This window comes from Channa argus, chromosome 4 (assembly GCF_033026475.1).
Source record: "Channa argus isolate prfri chromosome 4, Channa argus male v1.0, whole genome shotgun sequence".
Lineage (NCBI taxonomy): Eukaryota > Metazoa > Chordata > Actinopteri > Anabantiformes > Channidae > Channa > Channa argus.
In genome coordinates, this window is record NC_090200.1 from 16,275,860 (window position 1) to 16,288,207 (window position 12,348).

The 12,348-nt window shown below is 39.8% G+C and overlaps 2 protein-coding genes across 3 annotated transcripts; one reads left to right on the forward strand and one right to left on the reverse strand.

The window, feature by feature from the left end:
• Positions 1 to 469: 469 nt before the first annotated feature.
• Positions 470 to 6,518, forward strand: si:ch1073-390k14.1 (deoxyribodipyrimidine photo-lyase). Of its 2 annotated transcripts, none has more exons than XM_067501776.1 (9): positions 470 to 1,089; positions 1,909 to 2,488; positions 2,630 to 2,941; positions 3,067 to 3,239; positions 3,334 to 3,418; positions 4,152 to 4,384; positions 4,471 to 4,665; positions 4,767 to 4,992; positions 5,138 to 6,518. In XM_067501776.1, the coding sequence occupies exons 1-9, from the start codon at positions 859 to 861 to the stop codon at positions 5,680 to 5,682; spliced, it is 2,580 nt and encodes an 859-aa protein (XP_067357877.1). In that variant the 5' UTR covers positions 470 to 858; the 3' UTR covers positions 5,683 to 6,518. The 2 variants fall into 2 exon arrangements, with proteins under 2 accessions (XP_067357877.1, XP_067357876.1); XM_067501775.1 differs by having other exon boundaries at positions 474 to 1,089; positions 1,903 to 2,488; positions 5,138 to 6,517.
• Positions 6,519 to 6,546: 28 nt separating this feature from the next.
• On the reverse strand, positions 6,547 to 12,282 carry gcsha (glycine cleavage system protein H (aminomethyl carrier), a). The gene is made up of 5 exons (XM_067501779.1): positions 11,113 to 12,282; positions 10,857 to 10,939; positions 9,547 to 9,610; positions 8,623 to 8,754; positions 6,547 to 7,090 (listed from the first exon to the last, which is right to left on the reverse strand). The coding sequence occupies exons 1-5, from the start codon at positions 11,261 to 11,263 to the stop codon at positions 6,993 to 6,995; spliced, it is 528 nt and encodes a 175-aa protein (XP_067357880.1). The 5' UTR covers positions 11,264 to 12,282; the 3' UTR covers positions 6,547 to 6,992.
• Positions 12,283 to 12,348: the final 66 nt, after the last annotated feature.

Here is a 12,348-nt window from a genome sequence, read left to right on the forward strand (position 1 = left end):
GTTATGTTCTTGTACATGAAGCCCTGAGACACATTTTAGAATAATACTTGAGAATACATGAGTATGAACAAATTATGGCACAGTATTGTCTAAAATATAGTAGTATAAGTGAAGCCCATCCACCATAGAAAGCATTTTAGAGTTTGGTACACAAGTGTCACAAATCATTGTTCCTTGCTGCGTACATTTGAAAGCTTATGCATGGTCTCATTAAAAAAACTCACTTAGCAACGCCTTTACAGCATGAATACAGAACATTATTAAAAATTCACTGCTGGTATACTGTCACCTGGCTTTGGTTTTCTGCCTAACATCACAGGGGGCACTCGAATAGGAGTGCATTACTGTCATGATGGAGACTATGTAAAATAATAAAATACTCATCTTTAGGGAGCTGTTCCAATTGAACCCTGGGTGTCTATTTAATTGGATTTAGCTTGCGGGGACCACTGTCCTTAATTATTTGAGCTAATATTTATGATTTACTAAAGAAATGACAACACTGTGGGCAGGCAAATACCAAACCAGAGATTCTTGCAGTAGTTACTGTATCTATATCACCTTAACTTAAGGCCACTTTAATTCCAGATAAACAGGGAATCCCAGTTGTAACTCACACAGTCAGCCAGGCACCCACACCTAATATAATACTTTCACGCCCCCTAGAGGTAAAATAAACCCATTACAAACCCGACTTTGCATGTTACCAAACACTGACACGTGGCTTTGTGTAACTCAAAATCAGCTGTTGTTTGGCACCCGGCTGTGAGGGTATGTTGAGGAAGAGGACTTCAGCTTTAAACTACTACTCAGCGCAGTGTCGTACACCTGTATCGTATCCTCACCTTTCACTGGACGATGTCCCTTTCTGTGGCTGGTGTCGAGGACAATGAGGTCATTGTGAGAAAGATGTTGAGAGACGTTCTGGGGGGTCGAGAGGATCCCGAGGGTTTCTTTGCGATGTGTGTGTCCGTCCTTGGGCACCAGGAGACCCGCTCGCAGTTCTTGTACCTCATCCATCCGCTGTCCACGGCCCACAGCTCCCTGCACTCCATCCTCACCTCTATCTACAAGGATTATTTCACCACGGTCAGTGAATATAACACTTTTTTGTATTTTAAACCAGGAGTTCAAAGTGTTTCAAAGTTACAAATATAAGACCCTGTAAATTAGAGGGAAAATAAAAAAAAAAAACTGTTAAGAATTACTCCTGCAATTAGAGAGGATATGTTTAAAATCCTGCGAGAATAGAGCCACGAGTTGTTGGGTGTTTATTTGTCTTTGTATTTGACATTTTATTATATTATCATTATCAAACTTGTTGGCAATTCTTGACCTTAAAAGGAGGCAAAAGGCTCCAATTAGCTAAACTTCCGAGTTGCCAGGCTCAACGCGTTAGCAACGAATTAGCCATATCGCCAATTAGCCATGTTACCTAGCTTCCTGTTAACGTTAGCAGGTGTAGAACTTTAGGGGATCCGTCTGCACATTTCCTTGTGGTTATAAAATGTAATAAGTAAACTTAAGCTTACTGGTAAAACCTGACAGTTGACTTAGTGAGTTACGAAACACGCTCATCACGGAAAGCTAGCTGGTAGCTCCTGTGCTACAAGCAGCTGCCTCATGGTCTCAGTGCCATTGTACCAAAAAAAACAACAACAACAACCCACAAATAAACAAGTTTGCGCAGTATGTGCATTTTTGTATTACAGTGGTAAGTGGTTATTCATTGATATTAATTACATAATGATAATGTTAACAACCTGTGAAATGGAAAAGTGAAAGAAATTCAAATAAATAAATTGTCCTTTAGTCTTTCAGGTGTAGATTAGAAGGTAAAATGCCACTTAAAAAATTTCCAATATATTTACAACATCAAAAGTATGCAGTATTCCAATTCAGTTGCAGGCTGAAGATGATGAAGTGGAACTTGCTATGGCGCTCTCTCTACTGGAAATGAAAGATCACCAGCTGTCAACGCCCAGTCAAGAGTCCAGACTCATGCAACTTGAGGACAAAACAAATCAAAGCTGCTCTTTTCTACTGAACTCAGATTCTCATCCTCAGGAAGGCAGCCACACTCTACTACCGGAAGTAGTTAAAAGGAGACAAAACACCCACTCAGCACCAATAAGTCCCTGGGGCAATGGTCCAGCACCAACAACACATGTGGACATTTATAATCAAGAGACAGTCATAGAACGTGAACAAATGATGATGGAGAGAGATCTGACTCAATCTGAGAAACCAAAGCACATGAAAAACCGGCGACAGCGGCGTAAACCAGCTGGCCAGCACATTGTAGGTTTACCCTTCTCTCTGTCAACACCACCACCTGTACTACTGTGGTTCAGGAGGGATTTGCGATTGTGCGACAACCCTGCTCTAAATGCCTCATTAGAAGTGGGGGCACCTGTCATTCCTGTTTTCATCTGGAGCTCTAAGGAGGAGGAGGGACCTGGGACTACTGTGGCTATGGGGGGAGCAAGTAAGTTTCCTGAAAAAAAGAGTTATTATTCTTTAAAGCACACCGCATCACCGCCCGCAATGATTGGCTCGCTTGCCATATAACTTATTTTATGGACCTTAAGCTTATTCATTTGCAATATTCTGACTTTTTTTTTACCAGGTAAATACTGGCTTCACCAAGCATTGTCTTGTTTATGTGCATCTCTGGAACGCATTAGCAGCCATCTTGTCTTCCTCAAGGCAAATGGAGAGGGGAGTAGGGTTGGATCTTCTCTGAATACCCTTAAGAAACTCATAAAGGACACTGGGGCGAGAACGGTGCTGGCTAATGCTCTTTATGAGCCATGGCTGAAGGAGAGGGATGATGCAGTGGTTTCAGCTTTGCAGGAAGATGGCATTGAATGCAGGATGTACCACTCTTACTGTCTCAGAGACCCTTACTCTGTCAGCACAGAAGGTGTGGGACTTAGAGGTTAGTTACAATAAGAAGAATATTGTGTACTGTGGTTGCTTCAGTGTTTTTGTTTAAAGTGTGTCACATGTTTGGCAGCCCAAGGGGAACTTAAACATGGTCATTTTTGTTTCTTTGTTCTGTAGGAATAGGTTCAGTTTCTCACTTCATGAGTTGCTGTAGACAAAACCCAGGGTCTGCCTTAGGGGTAACTCTGGACCCTCCAGTTTCTCTCCCCACACCTGCCCACTGGCCTCAGGGTGTCTCTTTGGATACATTAGGGCTGGCACGCATGCCCCGCAGGAAGGATGGCACAACGGTCAGCAACTAAAGCAGAGCAGTCCTCTAAGTTCCTCTAATAAGATTGGGTAACATTGTCCTTAATATTTTCCTTTGTTCATTTTGTCACTCAGATTAACTGGGCAGCAAACATTCACAAGTCCTGGGATTTCAGTGAAGAAGGAGCTCATGTCTGGCTAAAGGCCTTTCTTGAGGATGGTGAGACACAGCTTTTATACTGGACACTGTGGGCCTCAAGTTTTATTTTCGTCATTTTTTTTCTTACAATAATCAAAAGTCTATTTCAAATGTATGATTTGTTCTTAAACTTTCAGTTATTTCTATTTAGTAAAGGTAAATGCCCCGCCAGTGTCCATAAAAGAGCATATATTTATGAATTAGAAGAGGAAAATGTCCTTGTATCTAAAAACAAAAGACAGACATATTTGACTGTTGGAGGACAAGCTTGTCAAAAAAAACCTGAGCTAAGCAAGCCTGCAGTCCAGTGTCAGCAGTGGTCAGGACGCACATCCTCTGGTGGTGGCTGAGGAAGAAATGGTACTCCATGTTTCATGGTGATAGCGTGCAATGTGAATTGAAGTGTTAGCGTAGTATAGATTCATTAAGACCAGAATGGTTTGTAAAATAATAAAAATACAATTGTTGATAAAAATATTATTGTAATATAAACCTTTTAACATTTGTAGAACTGTAGAATTTAAGAAAACTGTTTTGCAACATATCTGGTGTTCTTAAATGCGAGTAGGTTCTATTCTTACAAAGCCACTCGCAAATAAATAAAACACTGGGATATGTCAGAATCTTTGTGAAAATGTGGGTCTTAAGATGAAAATTGTTCTCAAGTACAATTGAATGAGGCCTAGTGTTTAGATCAACATTCTTAATATTTTTCTAATTATACGTTATAAATAAAGGATTTCCACATTTTTAGGTGTGTATAGATATGACAAAGAATCATGCAGGGCAGATGCTCCTCATACCAGCTGTCTGTCTCCCTACCTTCACTTTGGTCAACTCAGCCCTCGCTGGCTATTGTGGGCTGCAAAAGGGGCACGCGGTCAATCTCCAAAGTTCCAACGCAAACTGTACTGGAGAGATTTGGCTTACTGGCAGCTGACGTTGTTTCCCGATCTCCCTTGGGAGTCTGTCAGACCTCCATACAAGGTTAGAATTTTCCACAGATGTACTGATAACACATATTAGCCTCCCCTTACTTTTTTGTCAGAGATTAAAGCAGTAAGAATTTGTAGGCTCTGCGGTGGAGCAGCAGTCGTGACCACCTCAAGGCCTGGCAGCAAGGGCGAACTGGCTACCCTCTGGTAGATGCAGCCATGAGGCAGCTGTGGATGACAGGCTGGATGAACAACTACATGAGACATGTTGTAGCATCTTTCCTCATAGCTTATCTTCATCTTCCTTGGCAAGAAGGTTACTGCTGGTTCCAGGTAAGACACACATAGGTAAAGACACGAAATTTGCCATAGGTAAAGTTGATGTTTGGCTGCTTCTTTTCTGATTGTGCCCGACATTTTTTGCACACATGTAGGACACTCTGGTGGATGCAGATGTTGCTATAGATGCAATGATGTGGCAGAACGGGGGCATGTGTGGTCTTGATCACTGGAACTTTGTCATGCACCCTGTTGATGCAGCAATGACCTGTGACCCTTATGGCAACTATGTTAGGAAATGGTGTCCTGAACTTGCAGAGCTGCCTGATGAGCTTATTCACAAACCCTGGAAATGTCCTACGTCTATGCTGAGGCGTGCAGGTGGGTATTGTGACTGTCTTCATTTCTTCAGTTTTTTCTTAATGGCTTTTATATCAGCACTACTGTTGTCATCGTCCTGAATAATTCCGCCTGCCACAGAAATAACCAGAGAAATAACCTTTTTCTTGTTGTGCTCTCTGGTTAGGTGTGGCTTTCGGCCAGACATATCCTCAGCGAATAATTACAGACCTAGAGGAACGGAGAAGTCAGTCTCTGCAAGATGTAGCTCGGGTGCGGAAAGAGTTTGAACAGTTTGTGGACAAGCACACAGGCTGTGACTTAGTGCCTCTTCCTCCTCGCCTCGTCACAGAAGCCTTGGGCTTATCACAAAGATATAGTGGTGTGGCCTCAGAAGGGAAGCGGTTCCTGCTGCCTCTAATCACCCGTATGGAATTTAAATACCAGCAAGAAAATCCACATGCAGATGCTGCCTTAAATCCCTACAATGCTCTTCTGAAGGGGTACGTGAGTCGTAAGAGGGATGAGACCATTGCCTTCCTTAATGAGAGGGACTTTACTGCCAGTGTGATGTATGAGGCAGTCCAGAGAAAAGAGAGGCTGGAGTGTGATCAACGCAGAATGGAGGGACTCCCTCTGTCTCCTGCACCTCAGGGAAGGGCCAGACGGACTACAACAGCTAAGGACAAGTTCTCTATTGTACCTGGTGGAGCAGGCACTTCACTAAGGTGACCCAAATGTCAAGACTTTCACATTAAGGGTTCTGACAGAGTAGTTAGTAGATGTCGAACGCAATTGGATAAAATGCGAGAGAATAACAATTGTTTATTTTGACATCACTTGTAAATTCCTGTTATTTTTTCGAGCATTTATTACAGTCCTGCTTCCAAAAATGTTTAGATGCTGCGTTAAAAGGAAAATAAAAATCAGAATGCAATGATTTGCAAACATTTTTAAACCTAAAAGCAGTTTTTATGAATATGATGTGCTTATTTCCAATTTGAAGCCAAGAACAAAAATTTTAGGAGGGTAACAGGGTGATTGTTTACCAGTGTTGCATCACCCCTTCTTTTAAACGCATTTCAAATAACAAATCATTTCCTTCTGATCTTTTTTACCCAAATACTTACTTCAGATGCATCCTATCGTCTTAAGTCTGTATTGTTGAATATACTGATTCGGTGTGTTTCACACAAACACATGATGTGCAGTGAAAGACAGGGCTATGGATTCTAAGCAGATATTTCCAAAATGTGCCTTTTATTTAGGTCAACTTATGCAAATAGCATCAGAAAGCTACAATGTGGTTATTATAAAGTCAGAAATATTTATAAGGTTGGGGTGGTCTCTGGTTTCATTCTTGTTTTACATTTTGTTCCTGGGGTTAGCTTTATCTAATTAGTAACTTGTTTGTCTGGACATAGGTTAACTTAACTGGTTTTCTTTGTATTTTTTTATAAGTAATGTGAATTACCAAATGTGCTAATAGCATTTAATTTTATGTACTTGCAATGTTAAGGATACCCCCTGATTATTACAATGTAATGCCCAAGGTCACATGAAATTAAAAGCTTTGAGAAATAATGACAAACAAAATGTTTACAGATTTTTATTTTTATTTTCTAGTGTACAGGTCCCATGTCAACAGAGGAGCTGTCATACATGCAGAGTAGACCAACATAATTAATAATACCAAAGTGCTTTTTTAAATCTAACAAAGTCCTGGAATGGACATCTTTGACTGAAATGGCTGGAAACTGTTCTAATGAGTGAGAGTCAGTCTGTTCTGTTTGGGGGTTTGAGGCTACAAGAACCCAACATTGTATGTTTGGTCAATGCAGACTGGCAAGTCCCCTAAAATCAGTCTTTAACCAGTAGATAAAGGATTCCTAAAGCTCTACAACACTGGCAGGTGAGCATTCTGGAGCTCTTGATCTCCACTGGTGAATGCTAGGCATAACATTATAAGTGACCTAGCCATGACTTGTGCGTCCCCCTGCCAGTTGTGTTTAAAAAGGAGAGAGGATGTGCTTATTAGAAGGTTAATCCTCAATGGAGCGAATATACCTCTCATAGGCTGCTTCATCCATAAGAGTGTCAAGTTCAGCAGGTTTAGCAATGGTCATCTTCATCAGCCAACCTGTATTAAAAGGTTAAGATATGGTTATGCAGTGAATGAAACAAACTCAAAGTTTTAAACAAACAAGACTGTTTGCATGATTTGGCCCATTAATCACAAGTCACATGTTCAAACATCACTGCCACCATTTTTAAAGTATTCTTTTCCTCGTAAGAGTATGAAAAAGTAAGAAAAAGATTATCACACACAAACCAATGAGTTGTTTACTTTTTTAGTTCACCTTTTCATACAACAGCTCAGGGGAACATGCACACTTCAGCTTTGCCTTCTACATTGTGCAAACATCTATTTCACCACCATTAAGTATTGAAAGTGTTCATTAATAACAGCTGTACATGGTGGTTACCTGTGATCATGGAAGTCTTCATAATTTTAGAACAGAAATCAGCCACTGGATATGCTGATATTTCTCCCTATTTATCCGTCCAAATGTGGACGGATAAATATCCAAAGTCTTTAACCAGGAAATTACAGTTCAATTACTTTTTCTTGTGACTATGTCACAGTTACTCTGGTTATCACTGTCAGGAAACACAGAGGTGTACTCCATAGTATTGTAGTTGGAAATTGGAAGTTTTTGGAAGACCTGATTACAGGTCACTTTGTGTAGTTGTTGATAATAGGCTGATAAACACTAATTGTTGATAAAATTAAAAAGACCATGAAACTAAAAAAAAGCAAACATGTCCCCCTTGTGCTGATGTGACATTTCGTGCAATAAAAAAGAAACATTTAATGGATGTGGGTACGTAAAACGTTTCGTACTTCAGACTTAATTATAGGAACCCCAAGTACTCGCCTTTCTGTATTTAACCGAGTTCAACATTGTTACCCTAGTTTGTTACAGTACTGTAGGACTTTTAGGTATAGATTACAGTAACATTATTTCTGCATTTGTTGTCAACTTTACAATATCAATGCACAGTAAAGCTATTGTGAGGTGATGGTTAATTGAAAGGAAATCTAGTTACTATCTTAGAGGTAGAAAAAACAGATTTATTCATTTTAAGTACTCATGACAGAATGCAAGCTAAGACCACTGAATCAAGTGTAGATGGTTCACACGTTTGTTATTACTGCCATCTGCTGTCCTAAACTATAGTTGCTAGTAAGCAGTTTCATCTTAGAATATACTTCAACAGTACTTCAACCAACAGAAGTGTTAAGATAAATAGAAACATTTAAAAATATTACACAGCATTTGTTTTGGCAATAAAAATATACAATGTATGCATATATAATTTGAGCTATATTTATTTTAGGCCTTTGTCATAAAACGACCTCCAGTTAACAGACTTGTTTTAATGTACAAAATGGCCAAGTGACTTCACAGTACAGTTGGTTGTAATTGTATTCAAATATGTTCCAGTAACTTTCAGCATTCTTTTTCAACTACAGGTCACTATTCTTTAAAGTTCTACATTAGCCTAAAGATGTTTCTGGTTTCTTTAAATTTTCATTGCCTTTTCCAAAATAACAATGTTCTACTTGGAGTGCAGTTGACTGCAGTTGAGTTTTCTGAGTGTGCTTACCATCTTTGTAACAAGATTTGTTAACCAGACCAGGGTTGTCTGCCAGCAGTTCATTGACCTCTACAACCTCTCCAGTCAGAGGGGAATACAACTCACTGGCTGCCTTTACACTTTCCAGGGCTCCAAACTCATCTGTGGCAGTGGATGGTCGAAACAAATACATTTACAGCAAAAAGTTACAAGTATGGCATGTTTACAGTTATTCTGTCCTTAAGTTAGTCGTTTTGGGTCATGATGACACTTACATATGTTCAACTAACCACAGGTGCTACATGCTATGTGGATTTCACAAGTGGGCTTTAATAGGTAGCTGACAGTAGTCATCTTACTGACACCCATAAAATAATACCTAAATAGATGATCAATAAATATTATTATTTCAATACAGATGTTTTGTCATTTTTCTTTCTGTGCCTAAATTTCATGTAATTTCTTATCTCACATATACACTGACGTGGTTAGTCAAAATGAGCTACTACATCAGGCCAGGCTAATTATTGATTCTCTAGATCCCATATTACAAAACTAATGTTGAAAATCCTCTTTTTTTTCGTCCTTTCAGCTTATCCAGTGAGATCAGGGTCACCACAGCGGATCATTGTCCGCATTTTGATTTGGCATAGATTTTTTACGCCAGATGCCCTTCCTGACACAACCCTCCCCAATTTCTACCGGGCTTGGACCGGCACTGCACAGCTGGGGATGGGACAGTGCTGTTGGGGGTTCAGTGTCTTGCTCAGACGACATATAGCCGAGGATCGAACCACTGACCCTGTGGCCCGTGGACGACTGCCTTTACCAACTGATCTATAGCTTCAGCCGCCCCCCAATGTTGAATTTCTTCTACACTACTCAAAAGTAAGATGTAAGTTTGGGCTTAATTCCTGTCAAATTGTAGTAATGTAGGCCTGAGTCATTTCATACCTTGCTGAGCCAACTGTGTTCCAACCTCTGGCAGTCCACAGTAAACAACATCTCCCAGAGCCTCCTGCAAGTGGAAAAAAGAAATATTAAAGATAATGACAAATACAGAAGTTTCAGCATTTGTGGAGGGTTGTGTGTTTGTGCATGGACTACAGTGGTGTAGATAGTTCAACATCTGATCTTTAACAAGGTTAATCCTGCAGAATTTTGAATGAATCATCTAGGCCTCCAGATTGATTGCGCATAACAAAAAAGGTATTTATTGATTATGCACAACAATAAAGAGAATTTCTTAGTCTTCTTCTTTTCCTTTCGGCTGTTCATGTTCAGGGGTCGCCACAACGAATCATGTGCCGCCAAGATATTCACAGTCTCTCCTCTGAACATGTCCAGACCACCTCAATCTGGGCTCTCTGACTTTATCTCCAAAACATCTAACATGAGCTTTCCCTCTGATGTCCTCATTCCTGATCCTGTCCATCCTCGTCACTGCCAAAGAGAACCTCAAAATATTGAGCTTTAAAGTTCTCCTTCCATCTTCCCATCACAAACCTGGCACCTGTCAAAAATTTCCATCATTATCTTTAATCACCCTAACCATAATTCCCATCTCTATCTCTTTGCCTCGCCAACCTGTACAAATTCACCTCTCCCTCCTTCCTGTCCAACCTAGCATACAAGTCCCCATATGGTCGTTGTTTGGCCTTTGCCACCTCTACCTTCACCTTACACTACATCTCTCTATACTCGTCTACTGTGTTCAGTCCTGAAATTTCCAAAATTTATATTACACTATATGCATTTATACTATAATTTTAAAGTAAAAATAGGAAATGTCATGGTGTCCTCCGAGATAAACATTAAGTTAACGAGCAGAGCCCCTCACTGCTCTTCCCTTTCGTCCAACAGCTTTCGTATTTACGTGCATGGCGCAAAACGGCGCCCTGGTTTTGATTGTAATGTTTACTCAGACAAAACCAGTCTCATAACAACAGCTACATGAAAGTATTTTGGCAATTTAATGAACAGGCAAACTGACATGGACGAGGACCGTTAAAATGCTGTGTTCCTGGTTTCAACAGCTGCCGTAACTACGAGCAACCACAGACGCATTCGGAAGTCGGTCACCAGCTAATGTGGACACGGGTAAATTTGAAACACCCCTATTTTTTTTTTTTTTAAGTACAGTTAGGTAAAAACAATAAATTGTTAGACACAAATAAAGCTTTATATGCTAAAACACAGTAAATCTGGTGTTGAACTGATGAGCTCAATCAAAACGTATTCGCCATGACCGTCAGACGACTTACTTGGGCAAAGTTGCTAATACCGACAGTTCCAATTCCATCGTCTTCTACCCGAATCCATTCGTGCTTCTCTGTAAATTTAAGCGCTGCAAGAGAAGTAGAAGGAGAAGTATTTTGTTATCCCGGTCAGTATGACAACCAGGACAAAATGTGAGATACATGAAGCACCATGAACTCTCATGTCCTAACTCTACCTTCTAACTCGCTACCGTAAAGGGTAGCTAACATGCTACACTAATGCACATTAACTGGATGATACCTGCTGAGAATCGGCTAGAACAGGCTAGAGTTCTTCGAAAATAAGGTTCAGATGAAAGCCGCAAAGGAGAAAGCGGTGCACAGCGGGTAAGTAAAGGCAAAACCGTGGAAAAGTTGAAAGACAGAGAGCGGAACAGCCCACAGGCAGCCATCTTTGTCGCTTACTGATGAGAGCGTCGGTCCAATTCTTCTTCGCGGATATTAGAGGCACCAGTGGCACTTTACCGCCCTCTGTCGATCAAGCTATAATTAATAATAGAAATTAAATCTACTGGCTTGCTTCTGTTATTGGCGATGCTCCAATTTACTAAAATCTACACCCACAAACTGTGATTATTACCAAGAAACTTTTAGCTAAAATTAACAATCATTTTGCTTATCATTATAATATTTGGAGCTTGTTGTGCCTACTGTATTATATTTATTCGGTTAAAACTGTAATTTCCAAAATAAACAAATTCCCCGCATTGCCTACACATCGTAATAACCTATTAAGGTTATTACATTGTTAACAGTGCAATAATTTTGTGTGCTGTAAGCATTACTACAACAGCTCATTCTGAAATTCTGTTGCACTTTTAGCTCCTCTGTCTAATGCAAATCCCAAAGTAGCCTAATTTACTACCGCAAATGCAAGTGTAAATACTGTTATTAAATTAATATACACTGTCCCTGATTACTTTGAAGTATTTTAAGTTGTGCCACGTGTAGTACAATATCTATTACCACTTTCCAGCTCTGGGTATCCACTACTGAAAAAACTGTCACTGATTTGTCGTTAATTTTGCACCATGTTTAAAAAACAAAAACAAAGACAGCTATTAGATGGATAATGGTCCTGCTGCCCACAAAATAAATTAAACTAAATGAAATATATTAATGTGTGAAACGGTTAATTTCATACAGTCTTCTGGGAAGGAAAAGTGGGTTATGTTGTATGAATTTGCTTCATTCCATGGTAATACTGTCTCTTTGTGCCAACAAGCTAAAATTTTAGATTTATTTATATTGTCTGATATTTAAATTGACACTAAAAAGGCATTTAACATCTAAAGTTATCGCAGTTTTTCACATTGTGAGTGTTTTGGAATTTTTTCTCTGGTGCTGGCTTTGTATGCTAGTGATAAAGTTTCAAAGTTGTTAGAGCTATGCACTTGTACAATAGCTGGAAAGTACTAGCAATTAAATCTTTTATGGCAGGTGTAGACTTTCAATTATATTTTACTTCCTGGTTTTA